Source organism: Aulonocara sp. 'chitande type north' Nkhata Bay, linkage group LG16 (assembly GCF_057382095.1).
Source record: "Aulonocara sp. 'chitande type north' Nkhata Bay isolate Kocher_YH1m ecotype deep benthic linkage group LG16, A_spYH_male_GT1.1, whole genome shotgun sequence".
NCBI classification, from domain to species: domain Eukaryota; kingdom Metazoa; phylum Chordata; class Actinopteri; order Cichliformes; family Cichlidae; genus Aulonocara; species Aulonocara sp. 'chitande type north' Nkhata Bay.
The window spans coordinates 8,156,487-8,178,365 of NC_141359.1; the positions used below are offsets into that span (position 1 = coordinate 8,156,487).

The 21,879-nt window shown below is 42.4% G+C and overlaps 1 protein-coding gene across 3 annotated transcripts in view; it reads right to left on the reverse strand.

The window, feature by feature from the left end:
- The window catches only part of sema5ba (sema domain, seven thrombospondin repeats (type 1 and type 1-like), transmembrane domain (TM) and short cytoplasmic domain, (semaphorin) 5Ba), a 196,634-nt gene that overhangs the window by 13,356 nt on the left and 161,399 nt on the right, over positions 1 to 21,879 (reverse strand). For all 3 annotated transcript variants that reach the window (XM_086266103.1, XM_086266101.1, XM_086266104.1), the window contains 7 exons: positions 16,263 to 16,380; positions 15,692 to 15,876; positions 13,635 to 13,778; positions 12,635 to 12,782; positions 11,656 to 11,881; positions 7,028 to 7,240; positions 3,094 to 3,264 (listed from right to left, as the gene is read on the reverse strand). In XM_086266103.1, coding sequence (XP_086122229.1) covers positions 3,094 to 3,264; positions 7,028 to 7,240; positions 11,656 to 11,881; positions 12,635 to 12,782; positions 13,635 to 13,778; positions 15,692 to 15,876; positions 16,263 to 16,380 — 1,205 coding nt within the window. The remainder of the gene's footprint in view (positions 1 to 3,093; positions 3,265 to 7,027; positions 7,241 to 11,655; positions 11,882 to 12,634; positions 12,783 to 13,634; positions 13,779 to 15,691; positions 15,877 to 16,262; positions 16,381 to 21,879) is intronic.

The window sequence follows — 21,879 nt, forward strand, 5'->3', positions numbered from 1 at the left end:
TTAGCAATGAAACTGGACATAAGTCTGCGTAATCCACAAAGTTTGGCAGAACATCTGAATTTTACACGAGGCCACAGATCTGAAACAAAGGTGCAGCATGAACTGTTTTATATTCCACTTTCTTTTTGCTCTGTAAGGTCAGTTTAAAGTTAAGAGACTTAACGTAGTGCACCAATTGTTGTCTGGAAGCTATACCATACTCACCATCTTATCCTGGACAGACACTGTGTGATTTTTGGCCCATTTTGAGCCGATTTTTGAGTCGTGCGACCGTTTTGGCGATGGGCCCGATTTTGGCCTTCATCGTGCGTCGTGCATCGTGTAGTATACGTGGGGTAACGAGACGCGATTAACACCTCACGACCAGCTCCCGATCATCAATCGCTTGGTCGTGAGGGTGTCACCGCAGTTTCTCACACTGCGCACGCGCAAACACAAATGTCAGCGAAAAAGACGGCGCAGCACGGCAGTGCAGCGTGTGATCTGGACACAAGCGATGGAGGCACAACTTGTAGAACTTTGGAAAGCTCATCCGAGCCTTTTCGATGTGGCCTCACAAAATTATCACGACCACAACAACCGTGAAAATAGTTGGATCTACACTGCTGCTCAATCACAGCTGCCTGACCAATGTTTTTCATTAGCAATTTAGCAAAGTTGATGGTGGTGGTGTGTCTGTGTGAGTGAAAGCCAGAGGGAGAGCAAGCAACATTATTTCTGTTATAACCTTCATTTTATGGACGCACAGTGTGAGCACTCAGGTCGCATCAGAGCATCTGGTCGTATAGTGTGAGACCTGCATCGTGACCTGCGAACTTCTAACCCCTGCGAGTCAATCGTGCAGTTTGAGCAGGAGCTGAATCGCGCGACTGGAAAAAAAAAAATAAAAATCGCACAGTGTCTGCCCAGCATTAGTCATGAATGCTAGATAAACACTGTATCACTTTTATTAAATACATTGAGAGAAGTAATTATTTGATCTCCTGTTGACTTTGTTCATTTTTTGAGCAAACTTACAATCATTTTAAAAAGAGAAATAACATAAACCAAACATCCAGAAAAAGCACATTACATAAAAGTTAGAAATTGAATGCAATAGTGTGTCATTAAGTGGCTTAGTACTTGCAGGAAAGCACAGCAGTAAGTCATTTCTTGTAGCTTGTCATCAGGTTTGCACACATCTCCTTTATATTTCTTGGTTACTGCTTGGCAACTCGAAACTTCAGCTCTTAATTGTTATCAATCAGTTATAACCTGTAGAAGCCAGAATGGGTGGGTTGCACTTATTTCACTGTGACACGCAAATCAATTTTCAATTGTTTGATTTTTTTATGTAATGTAGGTTTTCTTCATTTTGGTTGATATTCTATCTCTCCATTAAAATGAATGTGTTATCTAATACTATGTGCTTTAAGAGGCCTTTCTGCAGCTACCGTATTAATTCTCTGCTCACACTCTGCAGGTTCATTGATATGTTTGTTTTGTATGTTTTGTCCACCTAATATTTTTTTTGTCTTCAGTCTTGATAAAGAAAGAGAAAGTACTTGCTACAGTATTTAAAGATGGAGTGCTCCAGTCTAGAGAAAGTTAATTGATATTTGAACTCAGCAGCCAAAAACAAAGGTTTCATTGCACCTGCAGCAAAAACAAACAACCTCTATGAAGCTGAAATAAAGTGCCAGGTCCTCCAATGGCCACTAAGACTTTGTTAAAGGTTAAGTAAGGGGCATGACTGCAACTTACTCAACCTTTATTAGCAGGTGAAACAAAGCAAGCAGCTGTAGCTGGCAACTCTCCGCTACAGCTCGCACCACCACTAATTAAATTCACTGAACTGCAAATATTTAACATGTCTTTTGCAAAAAAAAAGAAAGAGGAAAAAAGAAGTAATAAATAAATCTGTGAATTACAGACTGTTCAAGATATATTACTTAGCACAAGGCAGCAGATGCCTGTATCTGTGCATTGTAAGGATACAGTTTATGGATGCAGTTTGCTAAGGAAACTTGCCAGCCTCAGATGATCACTTAGGAATCCACCTGCTGGTCTAAATAAGGCAACTAACTTTGGCCTTTGAAAACAACATGGCCAAAATGCTAATGTTTCAACATGCAACGTCCGCTAACCAATGGATGATGCTGTGATGGCTATATCTATCTACACCCCACATTGACAAATTCACGATAGAGTGTTATCTATTCACAACTGGCCTATCTTATCAAAAGGTAACAAAACACACATTAAAACATAAGACCTTATCAGACAAATAACATTAAAGAAGATGAATTCAGCAACCCTCCAAAATAAATGACCCTCCTCCTGCAGCTCTCCCTTTCCTGCTCTAACCCCGTTCTATCAGATTCATATTTAGTATTTTGCTCTCTGGAGAAGGACCAATGTGTAATCTTTCAGCTGGAAGCAGCACAAACATAATTCCATTCATCTCCACAGTGAGCAGAAGCAATGTTCTTTTCTAATGCACTGCTTGTATTCAGGTGTGTAGCAAAGTGAAGCTGTGTGAAAGAAAAGCCAGGAGAGGTGCATGGGCCTTTGTCAGGCATGCTTGAGGATGGTTTATGATCGAAACGAGACCAGTGGCAGCAGAACTATCAATAATGAGCCTCCTGAAATCTGGCCAAATAATACAACATGGCTAAAATCCACAGAGAATAGCGAAGAAAATATGTTGGTTCTGTAAAATCCATCTCATAAAGCTTTTTAAGTAATATTACACACATACTGTCTACACCTGGGCATTCAAAACCTCAGATTGATTAAATAAGATATCCATATGTACCACAACATCAGTGGATCTCTTTTCAAAGCTTTCTGGAGGGGTTGCCATGGTACTGCGAGTTCCAGCAGCACAGCAGGAAATGGCACGGTGGGAGGATGGGTTGTTTTCTGTTTATCTTCTCACATATCTAAGACCTGGTTTATTCATTAGGAAAAGATGAAAGAAGCAATTTAGCAAAGGGGACGACACAGAAATTACACGGTGTGGGAGATGATTGCCTGCCCGAAGGTGTGATAAAAGCACCTGAGCAGTGGTGACACGGCAGAACAAGACTTTGAATTTCTATGTGACCTTACCATCGCAAGGGTGTGTGTTGCATAGGGCTTCCTCGGTGTGTAGTCCTATGCAAATGTCTCCACCATTGGAAGGTGCGGGGCTGTTACAGGAGCGTGTCCGCTGGTAGTGCCCGCCACCGCAACCCACTGAGCACTGAGACCAGGACGACCAGCAGGACCAGGCACCCTTCACTGTAAGGCACATAAAGGAACGTGTCACATAATCACATACCGCTCTGACTGATATGATAATGTGCTGGCTGTAGATGCACACTGCACCAGTAATGACATTTTCTGAAGGCATACTGGGATTAATTTAGCTCAGTCTGAACACCACGGACATCTAATTAACGACGCCAAGAAGGGATCAGATATCACATCCTCCTACAGCGATAGTTAGGACTGCGATGCGTGACCAGCTGACATTGAATCCTTTACAAGAGACAAAGAGGTTGATATGCAACTTTGCAAATGAATATTAAATTTAGCATTTTCCCATTGTATATTACTCTGGTTAGCATTGATTGATGTTTTTAAAGTGACATTAGTGTGTGTGCTTTCAACAGCTATGGACTTGAGACTTAAAAACAGAATTCAGTTACAAGTTATCTGATTTTAAAAGCTGGTGTTTAAAGTGTTGCAGTGCGGTTTTGATGACTCAGAAAGATCTGGGCTTTTTGTCAGAGGCTATGTTCAGCTGCTCCCTTATTCACAAGGGGCTGTCACAGCAGGTAGGTCCACATATTTGATTTGGCAGCTTTTTTTCCCTCTACCAGATGCCCTTCCTGACGCAACTCCAAAGGGATTTGTGTCTTCTCCTAGGATTATACTAGGGATGTATCACTTGCACCTTTCAATTGCACCTGCCTGATGTAACCCCAGGCTATATGAAAAAACAAAATGTTTTAACCCTGATGTAAAGTTGCTTGTTGCACCGACTGCATATTCTTTTTGGGTGATGGGCTCAGGAAGACTAACAAATAGAGAAAAAAGAAAAAGAAATGGTGCTCCAACAAACACAATTTGTCCATGATGGCTTATGTTTGTGTTTCTTTTTCATATTACAGGCATCTATCATTCATTTCTGTCTTACTTTGAACTACTCTTGCACACACAGTCTGTGCCTGTGCTCTGCTGTCTTCCTGATCACATCATAGCCTACTTTGTCATTACTGTGTCCTGCATTATATTGATTTATTCTCCCCATAGGTGCCGTTAATGTTTCATTTGATCTAATCAGAAGAGGGTGACTGACTAACTGAATGGCTGGTTGACTGGCTGATGTCTGTCTGGCTGACTGATGGGGAAGAGCAGTGTTGCCAGGTAACATCACAGTGCTGCAGAAAATTCCATTAGCTGAGTGGATTAGTGTGACACCGAGTAAGGCAGGCTGTGAGCACTTAACTCTGACTAACTCTCACAGCCAGTCCCTGCTCTGCCTGACTAACTGGCTCTTTACCCGGCTGACTGGTTGAGCGTCTGACTCAGTGAGTTAGTGAACAACTCACTGACTTCCTGACTGGCAGTTTACAGTTTTTCTGACTCGTCCCACCTGTCTGCCTGTGCCCCTGCGTGGTTGACTTGCTGTGTTCATTTACATTCAGACATATGAAGTCAACCATGTGTTTGCCCGGCTCCCAAGACAAGACACTGACGTGAGTCAGAGTGAAAACTTTGAAACAAACAAACAAAAATAATTATGCCACGTCTGGTCACTCTGTTAATCAAAGACTTGATTACGAAAGTTGAGATCAAGCTGATATGTCAATTTTAAACACTTAAGACTTGCTTTGATAACTGACTTTTTCCATTTGATCTAATCAGTGTGTTGATTTAAAACTTTGATGGGATGAGTACGGAATGCCAATTAACCCGGAAACGTCAGGTGAAAGACCAAACAGGGCGTCAGTCGCCTTTAAGATGCAAATTTCAAAATTATAGGTGACTTTCTTCTTGAGTGTGAGTTATTACATTCAAAATATTTTCAGAAAACTTGACCTCTAACCTCTGACATTGAGTTCAAGGTCACAGACATTCAAACTCATCCGATATTTTTATTAGCTCATCGATAGATGCATGGAGGTATTAATTTGAAAATCCTACGTCAGCCCATTCTTGAGTTATCACAGCAGCAGTGTCTACTAATGACCAAACATCAGCTACAAAACAAATCACTTTAAATGCGATGAGGGCTTAAGACTTGTTCTGGATTTTTAAATGGTTTGGACATGATCTTCCTTTTTTCTAAATTTGGTAAGGAATGGATGAGAGATGGATGAAAAGGCAAGCTGTCCAGGGTGGACTCCACCTCTCGCCCTATGACAGCTAGCTCCAATCCCCCACCCCCTTTCGTTGTATAAAAACAGCCATCACCTAGATGAGCAAATTTTAGTTTTTGATATCCAACATGACGCTGTATAAATTCTTAATTATCATTTGCTGCATCATGATGCTGCTGTATTATGCCTGTGTGTTATCTATCTATATCTTTGTTTTAACCTGAATCTAATATGATCACCTTAGAAGCCTTAACTACCTGCTGTTAAATCTTGTTTGGGAGAGAGCCAGTCAGAAGGAAGCTGACTTAAAGTGAATGAAACGGGAGGGAGTGAACTGAATGACTGCACCGAAGCCCAAGTAAGATAAATAAGGACTATTCTGAACAGTTGCTCATGCAGAACTACTTTAGTAGACCAGCTGGAGAGGAGCACAATAGGCCTCCTGTAAAAGCTTCCAACACTGAAAATATATTTGATGATTATTTTAATCCTAGAAACGCAAAATGTTTATTGTTTTATGCAAAATGAACTTATAACAATCATATAAAACTCATATCTGAATTAAAAATCTACTCACTGGATGGAAACACACACACTTGTGTTTCCAGTGCACACACTAACACCCTATTCATTTTAATCACCTCAGAGATCTATATTGCCTCCATCCCTCTCTCTAATTTCATCATCAATTACTATTTCGCACTCATTCTCTCTTTTGTCACTGGCCTTGTCCTTCTCACCTGTGTGTCTGCCAGGGACACGTGTGGTGAGACCGGCTGTAAACGTGACAGTAATGGCAAAAAGGCTCGCTCACCGGCTGCTTCCCAGTGCGAAGTAACCAAGGCTGCCTGTCCCAGGCTTCCTTAGGTTACATGTGTCAGATGCAAAGTTAACCGAGAAGGATTGTATTTGGATTCAACAACTGACATTCAAATACACAACAGGAATTTGATCAGCACTGCACCAACATATAATAAATCATTAATTCATAAGGTACCACTCAAGAATATTTAAGTCGACACCCTTAAAGCTGAGTTCAGAACTTTATTCAAGAGTGCTTATTGTGTGTGTGTGTGTGTGTGTGTGTGTGTGTGTGTGTGTGTGTGTGTGTGTGTGTGTCCTCATTCTGTTTAATAAGTGTAGCCTGTCAATGCAGCAGAAGAGTTCTAGGTCAGCTGATTATGGTTTGATGAGGACTTTGAAATAGATAACTTCATTTGTCCAATAGTGCCTCCTGCACTGCTGAAGCTGCTGGTAACCATTAGCAAATGAAGCTAATGATCCACTCAGCAGTATTTTAGTACCCCCACTGACCTCCCTCCCTCTCTCGTTCTTTTTCCATCTTTTTCTCCGAGTGTGAAAGTGTGGATGTGTGTCGATTATCGACCCACGATATACTGAAGAGGTTAGCAACAGGACACCAACCGCCTTTATCCATCCTCGGTTTATCTTCAGTTTGTGATTACCTGCAATCAGGTTGTACTGGAACACCTGCTGGGATGCTACACGACATATTTGAGGATGTGTCATGTGTAATATATGAAGCAGCTAAAGTCCAAAACCTTTGAAAGGCCTTCAGTAAGCCTGCAGAACTATTGCTCAGGACCACAAATTACAAGACAGTCTTGCTGCTTGTGAGCAAAACGTAACAGGGTTTGTAGTGTATCTTCACTGACCTGGACATGCCTGGACATTACAGTCCTGATACTCCACAGGCGAGCCACGGCAGGCCACAGGGGCACTCTTCCCCTCTGGGCCAGAGCAGGTTCGCCGACGGGTGCGATAACCTTTTGCGCAACTGTGTGAGCAGCTTGACCAGGTCTCCCATGATGACCAGCCTGTGCCCGATACTCTCACCACTGGAGTCTTGAGGAGTTCCTCGACAAGGGCTAAAGAGAGAAGAAAAATAGGGGTAAGAAAATGGAAATGAAGTTCCAGTTTAAAGAAATTTCTGCTGCGCTGTTAGATTGAGATCTTAAAGAATTTCACCAGACACACGAAGCATGAAAAGTCTTTGACTGAAAGTCAAACATTGTGTACATGACTTTGCCAGGAGGCATATTTCTTTCTCTTTTCCTTTCAGACTCGGTCTGTGTCTCTCATGCATCCTGCGATTTCCTGCTGTCAGTGTTTCATCAGTTTGTCAGAGTCGATGCGGCCCCCCCAGGAGGCTGACACGGAGAGACAGGTAATCGATTTAGGGAAGGGGGCATTAAAAAGCCACCAGTGGGGAGCAGTGGACTGTGGCCCTGTGCAACTCTCTGTGTGACGGTGTGTATGTGGGAGCACAGGACTGTGACTCCGTCACTAACAGCATGTAGGGGAGCTAACAGGAGGGCTGTTTCAGCATGTCACAACTCTCCTGGGAGAAATCTTTGCATGCTGCTGCCTTCTCACTTGTTCACAGAGAAGTAGGCCAATTTGTCTGAACTACAGTACTATGTGTGTACACATAAACAAAGATCCAAATATAGACAGAAATTGCTATCCTACTGGAATTTGAAAAACTATTAAATATATAAACAACACTGAAATTTGGCTTTTGATTATCTGCACATTTTCTTTTCTGTTGTCTCTTTTTAAATATCAGAGAGAGCTGAAAAAAGCAACATGCTTTCAGTGTTATAGGTTGAAAAACTATATAAAAACCTGTCAGGATACTGTTAATCATGTGATTTGAGAGGGGACTAGTGTCCTGCACCTCCTTTGGACTCGTATTTTCATGCTTTAGAGGCTCTAACAAGAGTAACAGGCCAATCACATTTAGTTTGAGATCAGATCTCGTAAAATATTTAAAGTAGCATAAAAATGAACAGAAGTCAGCATAGAAAGCTGGATGTCACGGTGCAATGGGTTAAGTAGAGCATTTTTACCTGGGAGAGCAGGTTTTAAATCCAAAAGTCAGCATTGACTTACTTTAGAGAGAAGGCAGGAGCAGGGATGTCTATTTTCATTGACGTTTTTACTGGTTAATCTATAGAGAACATTGATTTGTTCAGGCAGCTGAACCTAAAGGTGGAGATCGGAGCATTTGTTTTTATAGTGCTGCACCACTACAGAGCTTACAGTGCACAATATATGATTACAACTCATGGACATCATTACACAGAAACAGATGACACACAAATAAATAACAGAGTAATAGATAACCGTGTTATGTTCAGTTAAGTTATATAAGCGTGGATCGCTAGTTGTCACGTAACAGCCCTTTGAAGGCATCCCAGCGGCAGCAAAGGAGGAGAGATTGTGGTATATAGAAAAGAGATGGATTTTGAGCCTACACTTGATAATGTGAGAGCCCACCTCCCAAACCTGCAAAGGCAGCCTATTTCAAAGGAGGAGAGCTCGGTGAGCAAAGGCTCTATCCTGTAGCAAGCAACATCAGCGAGCGTAATCGACAGATTGGAGTACACACTGGAACAAAGCACTAAAGGTAGATTTGTGTGCCATTCGTGGACAGATTACTGAGTAGTGGTACTCAATAGAAGCCCAGGTTGTGAAGGGGTCAAATCCTCAGTGGGAATATATTGTTAAGTTTTGTGCAGAGAGCACAAAAAAAACCATTTACTTGACTGTTGTTACATGATTGGAGCTACTAGAAGAAAATCTGCTGCAAAATGCATACAGTAAAACTGCATGCTGAATGCCCTGTAATTGGTCCGTGATGGAGATTGTGGGGATGGAGCTGGACTCCCTCAAGGTGGTGTCGGAGAGGCGGATGCTGTCCAAGATAAAGACAATGTTGGATAACACCTCCCACCCACTCCATGACATGCTGGTCAGTCACAGGAGCACGTTCAGTGAGAGACTGAGATTACCGAAAAGCACCACTGAACGACACAGGAAATCATTCCTGCCGGTGGCCATCTCCCTGTACAACGCATCCACTTAACACACTGTTTGCTGCTACAACTACACATGTTTCTTTTCCAACTATTTATCTATGAGTGACTTATGTATGTATGTATGTATATACAGTGGGGCAAAAAAGTATTTAGTCAGCCACCGATTGTGCAAGTTCCCCCACCTAAAATGATGACAGAGGTCAGTAATTTGCACCAGAGGTACACTTCAACTGTGAGAGACAGAATGTGAAAAAAAAATCCATGAATCCACATGGTAGGATTTGTAAAGAATTTATTCGTAAATCAGGGTGGAAAATAAGTATTTGGTCAATAACAAAAATACAACTCAATACTTTGTAACATAACCTTTGTTGGCAATAACAGAGGTCAAACGTTTACTATAGGTCTTTACCAGGTTTGCACACACAGTAGCTGGTATTTTGGCCCATTCCTCCATGCAGATCTTCTCGAGAGCAGTGATGTTTTGGGGCTGTCGCCGAGCAACACGGACTTTCAACTCCCGCCACAGATTTTCTATGGGGTTGAGGTCTGGAGACTGGCTAGGCCACTCCAGGACTTTCAAATGCTTCTTACGGAGCCACTCCTTTGTTGCCCGGGCGGTGTGTTTTGGATCATTGTCATGTTGGAAGACCCAGCCTCGTTTCATCTTCAAAGTTCTCACTGATGGAAGGAGGTTTTGGCTCAAAATCTCACGATACATGGCCCCATTCATTCTGTCCTTAACACGGATCAGTCGTCCTGTCCCCTTGGCAGAAAAACAGCCCCATAGCATGATGTTTCCACCACGATGCTTCACAGTAGGTATGGTGTTCTTGGGATGCAACTCAGTATTCTTCTTCCTCCAAACACGACGAGTTGAGTTTATACCAAAAAGTTCTACTTTGGTTTCATCTGACCACATGACATTCTCCCAATCCTCTGCTGTATCATCCATGTGCTCTCTGGCAAACTTCAGACGGGCCTGGACATGCACTGGCTTCAGCAGCGGAACACGTCTGGCACTGCGGGATTTGATTCCCTGCCGTTGTAGTGTGTTACTGATGGTGACCTTTGTTACTTTGGTCCCAGCTCTCTGCAGGTCATTCACCAGGTCCCCCCGTGTGGTTCTGGGATCTTTGCTCACCGTTCTCATGGTCATTTTGACCCCACGGGATGAGATCTTGCGTGGAGCCCCAGATCGTGGGAGATTATCAGTGGTCTTGTATGTCTTCCATTTTCTGATGATTGCTCCCACAGTTGATTTTTTTCACACCAAGCTGCTTGCCTATTGTAGATTCACTCTTCCCAGTCTGGTGCAGGTCTACAATACTTTTCCTGGTGTCCTTCGAAAGCTCTTTGGTCTTGGCCATGGCGGAGTTTGGAGTCTGACTGTTTGAGGCTGTGGACAGGTGTCTTTTATACAGATGATGAGTTCAAACAGGTGCCATTCATACAGGTAACGAGTGGGGGACAGAAAAGCTTCTTACAGAAGACGTTACAGGTCTGTGAGAGCCAGAGATTTTCCTTGTTTGAGGTGACCAAATACTTATTTTCCACCCTGATTTACGAATAAATTCTTTACAAATCCTACCATGTGGATTTATGGATTTTTTTTTTCACATTCTGTCTCTCACAGTTGAAGTGTACCTCTGGTGCAAATTACTGACCTCTGTCATCATTTTAAGTGGGGAACTTGCACAATCGGTGGCTGACTAAATACTTTTTTGCCCCACTGTATATGTATATATTGTACTATTCTTAGTTAGTGTATTGTCTGTCTTGTCTTAATGTTGGTTTAAAATGGAGCACTGTAACAAAAAATAATTTCCCCCAGGGATCAATAAAGTATTCTGATTCTGATTCTGATTCTGATAAACCCATTATCTGATAAGAGCTCATAAATGTTATATTTACATGGTCACTGTTTCACATTATTTTGGAAGACATAGCTGTTTCCATGTTTAATCTTTAAGAAAGTAAGAAATAGTTAAGTCCATTTCCCAGTCAAACATTATCATGAAAATAAGATAGATGGCAAAGTACTATGGACATGTCAACAAACCACAGAATGGCAGCAAAGGCTTACATGGCAATGATCCAGTATAAAAACGAATGCTATCAATTCAACAATTAATCAGTTTAAGATCTGATGGTGTTTTAACTTGTTGCAGAACAGCTACAAATAGTAAAAGCAAAAGCAGTTAATTTAAGCTATAAAAGTTATGTGACAAACCACAAGCCCCGAGCTGGGAAAAGGGTTGCTCCTCAGTGCCAGCGCTGAAGGAAAACAGCAATAGTCACTCTTAAAAATGTCTGCATTTAAAACTGAGTTGTGGAGCTACTTAGATATCATTGCCAGTATGTGAATTTTATTTGATGCTAGGTTTTCCTCTGAACCCAAGGTGACAGTACTGTAAAATGTGACAATAAAACTCTAGAGACAACAATGGTTAACTTACTATCTGTCTCACAGGCCACTGTGCCATCGTTAGGACAGAAGCGCGTCTCCACCTTCTTCCGTCCAATCTGCAGCTCGTGAGGATCAGACAGGTGGGCCCTGCACATGTAGCGCATCCTCTGCTCTTGACGAGCTCCTCCCTGAGTGACATTGACGGGCATCCAGGGTGTCCAAGGTGTGTTCCTCTTCACCTCTGGACAAGCCTCCAGGTTACAGGCCTTGTACTCCTGAGAAAGAAGGCGGCAGAAGCTATGAGTTTGGTGGGGTTTGTTTCTTCCATTGTTTCTGCCTGTACAGACTGAAGCTAAAAAAGGTTATAAAAACAAAACACACATTACACTGTGTGCATGGGTGCACTGAAAAACTGACACAGAAATGAAAATTGTTCCTCTTCTTTCTGTGAAAACTAAACTGCAGGTGCTTCCCAAAAAACTGTGGAGATGGAACAATTACCTTTTATTTTTCACACAAAATAAGGAAAATCAGGAATGTTACTGATTTCTTTTGTGAATAAAAAGGGAAGACAAACTGGTTTTCTTCCCAGTTAGGAGGACTTGCCTTGCCCTACCTCTATAATAATGTTATTCCACAGAAAGTTTTCATTAATGTATAACATTTAATAACTCATAAACCACTGTAAAAACAAAAAAAAATCATACATTTATATAGCAGATACATAGTGAAAAAACAGGAATGTGAACGGGTTCTTTTTCAATAGTAAAAGCTGTAAAACCTTTGAAAATACGTTAAAAGTTTGAAATCTGTGCACATTCCTAAAGCCGTCCAGCGGGCTTGACTGGAGTCTTTGCTGGATCGATTGTAGGCCCTGGGCCTTATGTTTGACACCCCTGATTTATTCCACTGCTCTCTTAAAAATATCAGATTGTGCAGCTGTATAAAATGTAGTTTTTAAATTATTGGTTCCATTATTGTTTTGTGTTATGTGAGCAGATATTTATGTGAGTGCGTGCGTTTCCTACCAATGCACATCCTGGGCAGCTGTTGCCATTCTCGCAAGTGCGGACCCTGGAGTGGACACCTCCACCGCACTCGGTGCTGCACTTTGTCCAGGAGCCCCACGGGGTCCAGAAGATAGGCTGGGGACAGGACACCCCTTCATTGCAGAACCTGTGAAGATGGCAGCGACAGCAGGATGAGGTGTGAAAGTGACTAAAATTCAAGTCAGAACTACAGACTTAGAGACTACACTTTTGCACTCAAAAGACAGAAAACTGAAATTCAGCATTTTTTTTCACGACATTAATATCTATACTTTTAACCTATGAAGGAGCTTCTGTTGTGGAGTGCAGTATGTCGTGGTTTATATGATGAAAACAATTTGAAAACTCTAAACATCATTTAATGGCTGTTAAATCACTGTGAATTTTACCACAGAAATTAGTTAACACAACAGAAAACATCTCTCAGCTTCATGTATTTTGGAACTGGGTTTTCTCCAGACCTGGAATGTGAATGTTCCAGTCTCTAAAGCACTTTGAGTCAACTTCTGTTATTTAAATGTGCTATAGGCTATAATAACACATTGTGACAGTCGGCACAATACATTTTTCATGGTACATGTTTGAGGTATATTTTTTCATTTTGAAAAAATAAAAATGTAACACAATTCATTGGGCAAAAAATACTGACCTTCGAGGATAGAAACAAAGTATCGATCCTATTGTGCTAGAATCAATCCGATGCCAGCGATTGAGTTGATACTATCAATTTTTGGATCAATCTGCCCACCTCTATTCATTGGCATACGTATAAAAGTCTGATAAGGCAAGTCAATGAATACAACCAAATTCTAACTTCAACGCTGTTCCAAAGCTGGGCCATGAGGAGAGCAAACGCCTGATCACAGCGAGGACTTAAGAGTCCACTGATGTACCCTGGCACCTGGCTGCGTAAAGCCTTGTAAATCACGAGTAATGAGGAGCATGAACTGTTGTCGCTGAGAAACAAAGAGAGAGGTACCTTTCATCCCTGCTAGGCCCGACACACACACGGCCACCGTGGCGAGGTGAGGGGTTGTTACAAGAACGCTGGCGCAGCTCGAAGCCTGTACCGCAGGTTGTGCTACACTGTCCCCATGACGACCAGGGTGTCCAGCCTCCATTTCTATGAAAGAAAAATATTAGCAACAACAACTTCTCTATAATTATTCCCTGCTGCTTTTAGCATTATTCTTCTATATAACATTCTTTAATGCTATAGTTTAAAAAAAAAGCCTTTTAGCTATAACTGCCTAATCAGTGCTCTTATTCTGACTTCCTGCAAATAAAAATACAAACACACAAAGACAGCTCATTCTGACTGGGGAACATTCATTCAATTTGCTTAAGTGCTTTGTTCCTGGGTCTCACTCGTCATGATTTAATTGGCACTTTCTGCAAAAGCACAATTCAATTGCGACACCAAGGATTAAATCTGGCGTGACTATCCAGCGGGATGAAAGTTCCTGAGCTCTTTGTCTTGACTCCGTTCTCTGTAACACTGATTAGCCAATTCCCCCGAAGACAGCGGTAGTAAGAGATGTCACAAGGAGAATGTGGATGTCACCTACACTTTCTAAAAAGATTCATCACTTTCATGATCTTTCTTATGTTCTGTCAGAGTAGGAATTGCACCCCGAGGTGGCTGCTTCAAAAGTCACTCAGGACATTCCTGCTACAATAGCAGAGTTTAAGTAAAGGCATTAGAGTTCGTCTGATCGTTGGCCCAGCTCATTAGCAAAAGGAATAATTTCAACCTGGCAGTGTCCGTTGGACTCATCCAGCATACATTAACTCCCAGAGAGGAGCTCTATCTGACAGAGTGACACAAGAAATGCAAAAATGAAATAAATTTTAGTAAAATACTGAAATAAAAGGAAAAAGGAGTCCAGCTGAAGTAACGCTATAGTTTAGCTATCAGCAAAATGTAATGAAGGAAACTTGCAGCAGAGAAATCCATCTGGAGCATCCTTAGATGCTACACAGAGCTTTGCAGAGCACCTTTTTCATGTTCCAGCTGTGTACTGTCTCCTTGGGGCAGTGTCAAAAATATGTGGCAGCAGTAATGTGGCTACTTATGATTGTTTTGTTGCTGGTCCTTTAGGGTAGCCCCTACTGTGGAGAAGACAGTGGTCTTAATAGACAAACACTTCTCTGAAGTGAAGTGACACACAAACCGTGTGGAACTGTTACAGTGTGGTTAGCTTTCATGCTTCTTCCTCTTCATGCTGAGCTCCTGAGATCTTTCCTTTCCTCCTAAAGCCAGCTTATCAACCAATCAGCATTTCTATAACTATTTATAGTCTAATCAACATTAGGTTGTGTTGTTAGGCCTCAGTCACGCAGTCTTAATAGCATGTTGAGACCTGTTGGCAACCACCGGTCAACACCACCTTGTGATTAGTTTGGTCACTAGCTGGTTGCCGTAGTCACCAGCAGTTAACTTTGAAGACACGCGTGGCAGTAAAACTAACATTTGTGCCTCTTCTAGCGTGTAGCTAACAGTGGTAAGGAACAACTTTTACTTTGTTTTCTGTTTCCGGTTCATGTTGCACTTTTTACCAAAGCTTGAAGAGTAAATTTGAGCATTTGCAGAAAAAGTGGTCTCATCCACACGCAGACTACAGCGAACACGGCAATCAAAACAACTCCATGAAGGTTTTTGTGCAGCACCTGCTTTCTGATTGATTGGATCTAGTTATAACCACCAGCTTGCAGAAGACACTTACCAATGGGTAGAAATAAACATTTATTGAATCCAGGTTGCCAGGGGGTCACCAACTGGTCTCAAGGCCTGTGTGCTTTATGTTTTTGGAAAACAGCACACAAGTGTACCTTAGTAGCCTCTGTATTGGTTGAATTTGCCTCTCTTTACACTTACAGCCAATTGAGAATCACAGTTCAGCAAATAGACTAGCCTTTCATCCACCTGGAGAAATCCGCGCAGTGGGACAGGAAGAACCCACACTGCATTACTGTGCACTCAAAAACTACTGTGAAAAATAGAAAATCACTCTTTTCAGATATTTTCTTTTCTACCTTGAACAGTTTGACACCTCGATGGTGGGGCCCTCGCAGTTTTTGCCTCCACACCGAGGGGCAGGACTGTCACAAGATCTGGAGCGACACAAACAGGAGCTCACACCATCAACAACATCATCATTGTTGCAGGGTTGCCACGGTGCCCAGGGCCCGAAGCCGCCGTCGATGGTCTGGTTCCGCAGCTGGAAAACACACATCGGTCATAAGTCACAGGAAGCAGACAGGCCCTGCTTACCAAAATAAAGACGAGACTGTTTTTAGAGGAGTAAATGGAAATAAAAGCACTACTATTCACTTCCTTCTGCCAACTTAAACTTAAATCCCTTTGATTTCAGTTGTTTAAGCTTAGTCAAATTCACCTTCTTTTCTTCCTCTGCTTTATCCTATAACCTGCACTTGAGCCAGCTCTTTTACCGGACACATGAATGGTATCATCCACTATTGAATGTGAAAAAAAAGATGACATTAACAAAGCGCCTGCAGTACGTCTTACACCCCCGCTGTAAGAAGAAGTCAGGCGCCCTTGGCCTTTTCTTACACGAAAACGAGGCCGTGATGTCACTCTTACCGGACAAACGGTGATGTTCTGCTTCCACTGGCTCATGTTAGAACTGTCCTCCAACGTGGTGCATCTGCGCTGCCTAAAGTCCCAGCCGCAGTAAGGGTCCCTCGCCTCCAAGCACAGTCTGCGCGGAGAGGAGAGGAAGAAGGAGTTTTCAGCACAGTGAATAACTGTATGGATAAATGGCCTGTATTTGTATAGCGCTTTACTTAGTCCCTATGGACCCCAAAGTGCTTTACACATCCAGTCATCCACCCATTCACACGCTGGTGATGGCAGCTACATTGTAGCCACAGCCACGCGCACTGACAGAGGCGAGGCTGCCGGACACTGGCGCCACCGGGCCCTCTGACCACCACCAGTAGGCAACGGGTGACGAGTGAAGTGTCTTGCCCAAGGACACAACGAGCGAGACTGTCCAAGCCGGGGCTCGAACCGGCAACCTTCCGATTACAAGGAATTAAAATCCATTTTACATATGTAATCTGATTAAATAGAATATTGCATTTTTTATACACTGAGTGCAGAAGTTTTCATTTGTTTCTTTTCTTTAATAAAATGTATGGAGAGGTCAAATAAACAAACCACTAAAAACCACCAGAAACAAAAAAAGTTCATTAATGAAAGTCCTCTGTTAAACTGCAGCAAGTAGCACACGTGCATTTTAAGGAAAGACTGCGTCGATCAGAGTTTTTGATGCAGTGTCCCTCCCTCTGCTCAAATACTAACATGAAACATCACCCAAGCAGTGATTAAATATTTGCAAGCTCCCCCAGTAAAACAGAGGCTTAATGACAGCTAATTAAATCTAAAGCTGTTAATGACGAGGCTTAGCTGCCAGAGCTGATCTGGATGCCTCAGGAAGACAGAATAAAGGCATCAACTGAGTAACTCCTCTCTCTCAAAAGGCGCCCCTTCACTTTCAGCATCCCTCGCTATCCCCCTTCTGCTTCTCTTTTTCAGCTACGGTCCTTCCCTCTAATCGTACTCCTTCTCTTTTGCGATTTTCCTTAATTGCAGCGCTGGAGATTCTCTCGCTCCTGTCTTTCAATTCTGCTGAAAGGAAAGATTCTTGTTGCTTTCCCCCCCTGTTTTCCTGGCACAGGCACGCATGGTTTATTTGAAGAGCCCTGTAGTGTTTTAGCTGAGAGGTTGAGGAATGTCCAAGTGTTGATACAGCTCTCTGTGAACGGGCCCTGAGCTCAGCGATGAACTCGAGGTCGGTTTGGTTCCATAAAGACATTACTGCTTCGTCAGCAAATCAGAGGTGACCCCGGCAGACAAACAAAACGAGCGAGCGTGGAGTGGCAGCAGCGTTCCTCTGGTGATCTGTGGCACAGCTAGCCGGGGAAAGGACGACCTTTACTTTGCGACCACTGACTGGTAACCTTTGTGTGTGTCGTTTTAATTAAGCGGCTCTATTACACTGGATGCAATCTCCGATACCGACGAAACGATAATCGTAATGAGGTCGGCAACAAAGTCACAGTTCACTGAACTTAATAGATCATTTGAAAGGGGGGGGAGGGAGGAGCTGGATGCCATTTTGGCTCAAGGGTGACCACACCGTGTCTGGAGTGACTTTGACGGGTGGCTTTGCGTCGTCACCACGGCTGAAGAATTCTCATTTGGTTTTCTGATTAGCCAACTTCCCTCCAGCACACACACCACTGCAGAGATCAGCTGAGCGGAACAATTAATAAGTGTGCATTTCATGGAGAATAAATGTTGTACGAAAAGGAAGCAGCGGTAGCGATTTAAAGCCTAATTACCTGTGGGTAATATGTGCCGGGAGGCAGGCTGGGAGGATTCTGACCTCAGGGAAAGACATTCGGTGGTGGATTCACCCGGTTTGCATTGATTTAGGGACATGAATGAATGCAACTCATAGTATGAGCTATTTTGAAGACTGGAACAACTGGAAAGCTGATCCTAACAAATTGGCTGACAAACTGAAGTGCAGATGTGAGAGGGTTAATACATCTTTTGAATTTATCACTCCATCACAAACGTGAATTACACCGTTCTGGGTAAGAAGGTGCAGCTTTCCCCTGTTTTGAGTTTCGTCAATGTAGATGCAAGATAGGCAAACTTTTATAAACCTAAATTAATATTTTAGACAACAGCATAATTCCAATTTTGAGGCAACAGGTTGGCGAATGTTCCAACCAACAGCACCGTGTCTACAAAGACACGACCTTATAATGTATTTGTAGTACAATAAAAAAAAGACAAAATCAGTGGTTGACCTCATGGGGCAGATTTACTAAAGAGGGCTGCAATAAGAGCTGTATGGGTGACCAGTGCAGATGGGTGTCTATCAATAACAGGATTGCAAACAAACAGATGTGAGGGTTCAATGAGACTTCCAGCAGCGTAGGTGCAATTTGCTTTTTGTGACAAACATAAAATAAGAGAACTTTCTATGATGTGTTTATTCAGTTCAATATAATTTTATTTATATAGCACAAATTCACAACAGCTGCTTCAAGGCAGAACCAGAGGTTATGTCAGGAAGGTAAATGTGTGTAAAACACTTTACTGCTCACAGAAGAGATCACAGCACTGTAGGCATTATACTGTCGGGGGCCCTGGGTCTTGGTCCTTGGTGTTTCTCTGTGCATGCTTTTTGCAATTCTTTTTGGTTTTGAGGATCACTCGTATTTAAGTTTAGGGTTTTTTGTAATATTAGCGAGGTTGCTATTTTCCTTTATGTCATTTATTACATCCTCTCAAGCTGTTTCTTTTTAGCACCTTTGACATTTACAGCGTTTTGTTTCCCAACGTTTTTGTCAGATGTTGCTGCCATCAAATTCTAAATGAGGTAATCTTTTTCATGAAACGGTATGTCTCAGATGTTCTACTGAGAATAAAATATGAATTTATGAGATTTGCAAATCATTGCATCCCATTTTTATTTGCAGTTTGTACAGCATCTCTGCTGTTTTTGGTTTTAGCCTTGTACCTGTGAAAATCCATCCAAACAAGTGGAGGATGAACATTAGAAATCGCAGTAAGGAGGGATGTGAATAACTGCTGTTCACTGGTAAATAGGTATGACAGCTAAAGTGGTATGTTGCTCAACATAGTCTGAATCTTTAACAAAATGGGTTTAAAAGATGTTTTTATTAAAAAATCTGACTGCTTTTTATTTTTCGTATATTAATAGGATGGCTAAAACTCTTGTGTCCCATCCTTTCTTTCCACCACATCCCAGTTTTAATACTAGTCAAGGGAGAAAAAGACAGTGTGCCAGACCATTTAGCTCCCTCTCTGACCTTTTCTACAGCTGCATAACACACCAGCCAAAAGCTCGCAGTGCTATTCTGCCTTGACGGCTGACTATTTTTTAAAAACAGCACCACTGTAAAAGTTAATTAGAGGCAGTGTGGATGGAGCGAGGGCTGTGTGATGGGAGCAGAAAAGCTAATTCCTCAAGCAAGTGCAAAGGAATGTCAGCCAGAACAGGAGGCTGATCCTGCAGATACGGAGAAGTGTGAGGCCTCTGAAAATGGCACAAAGTGTGTGCGTATCTTAATTTGTGTAAGTGTGCACATAAGCAAGCGTGCTTACTCATGAGCACTTCATCTTCGTACACCACGAGGGCGTGTCTTTGTGCTGTATGTGTGAGTGAATCGTTTGAGAAGTCTGCAGGGTACTGGCTGATATTTAATTCAGCAGCATGCATGCCCAGTGGCACACTATATCAAAACAGAGAAGCTATGGAACACGGCCTGTTAAATTTTAAACATACTGAGCAGCAAAACTCAGCAGCGCATATAACAATAAGTCCGGACAACTGGCATCAGAAGATAAATTTCCTGCATTCTGTCGGGGTGTAATTGGCATTTTAAATCGTTTGTGAATGCAGTAAAAACCAGTGTCTCCTTTTATTATTGGACCTTTAACAACCAGACGTAAAAACAATAGTGCACGTCGCCTTTAATAGCAGGCTGTCAGTGTATAATTGCAAATATGATCACCAGAACTGATAAATTATGGATTGCATTCAGCCATTATTAGATGTCACGCTGACACTCGGAGAAAACGTTAGCAAAGGCTGTCTGGAGGGCCTGACTCATTTAACATATGTTGGCATACGGCAGCCTCTCCATCTCTCCATATGAGCTATGCCATTTCTTTTCAAACATCCACTCTTAGGAGACCACTGCTGTCAAGGCACTCTTCATCCTCTCTCCAGGGGGAGCGAGCCTGTCCCCAGGGATTCTTACCCCCGCCTGCTGTGCTGGGCTGAGCTGGCTATTTAAGAAGTCTGCTCATGATGAATCGGAAACAGAGAGAACTCCTGCTAGCACTCAGCGCTAATACATCCAATTAGGCCCAGTTGGAGCCAGGCTGAAGACTGATGGTGCCGTGTCCAAAAAAACTCAAGAAAACAAAAGTGAGATGGCTGTCTGCCAAAAAAAGAAAAACCTTGCTGTCCTCTATGTACATTTTTTGGCCCCGGTGGATAAAAAGTAGCTGCATCATCACAGAGAAACAATGGGGCGGCAGAGACAGGCTACACGACAAGGAGAGATCCAGGATAAGAAATTATATTAAAACGGCTGAAAGAGTGGAGAGGAGAAGATATGAGACACGAAGACGACACAGAAATGGGCAATATGAATATGGACAAAAATAACCAAGAGATGAAAGCTCTTGTTTGTTTGACAAGATTTTATCAACCCAGTCAGCCTTTGTGATGGAGTTGTAAATCTATAATCCATCCCATCTATACTGGCCCATCCAATCCAATTTTATACTTGGCAGGTCAAACATCCATCACAATGCAGACAAGCAACCTCTACCTAGGACTCTTGGAGCTATTCTTAAAATTTTCTTTGGACACAGAGAAGAAAACCTTGATAGAGGATGCGCGTACAAAATCCAGGAACCAAAGCTCCCATTACAGAATGTTCTAACCCAGCACTCCCCAACCTTTTATGTGCTACGGACTGGTTTAATGTCAGATGATATTTTCACGGACCGGCCTTTAAGGTGTTGCAGATAAATACAATAAAATAAAATGACACGGCCGAGACAAAAACTGGTATTTTATAAATATAATAATAAAGGCAAATTCACTGTGTAATTGTGTAACTTTATCAGCACCGTCCTCCTGAAATGCGCCAACAACATTGAGAGTAACATCCTCCTCTCTGCCCCTTAATACTCTCTGGTCGCTATGGTAATGTGTAAATATTTCTTTCAAAATAAGACACACAACTACAACACAGGAAAAGACCCGGGGAAACCAAGTTAACGATGAAAACCCTGAAAACCTGAGCCTCAACTCTCGCGGCCCGGCACCAAACAACTCATGGACCAGTACCAGTCCCTGGCCCTGGTCTAACCAGTGCAGTTCCCACTGTCACACTCATGTGTGCAGCAAAGGTAGATGTCCCAGTCGGTGCTGGTTTATTCCTTTACTTTGCTGACTGTTACTCACTGGTGATGTAACATGACACGTGAGGTCACAAGTCAAGCAAGAACAAACAACCAAAATAAAGAAACAGAGGAAGAAGCTACTGAGTGACCAGAGAAATTAAGTGGCTTGTAGCAATGACAGGAAAAAAAACAAACACTGCCAGCAAACTAAAGTAGGCAAATAACAACTAAT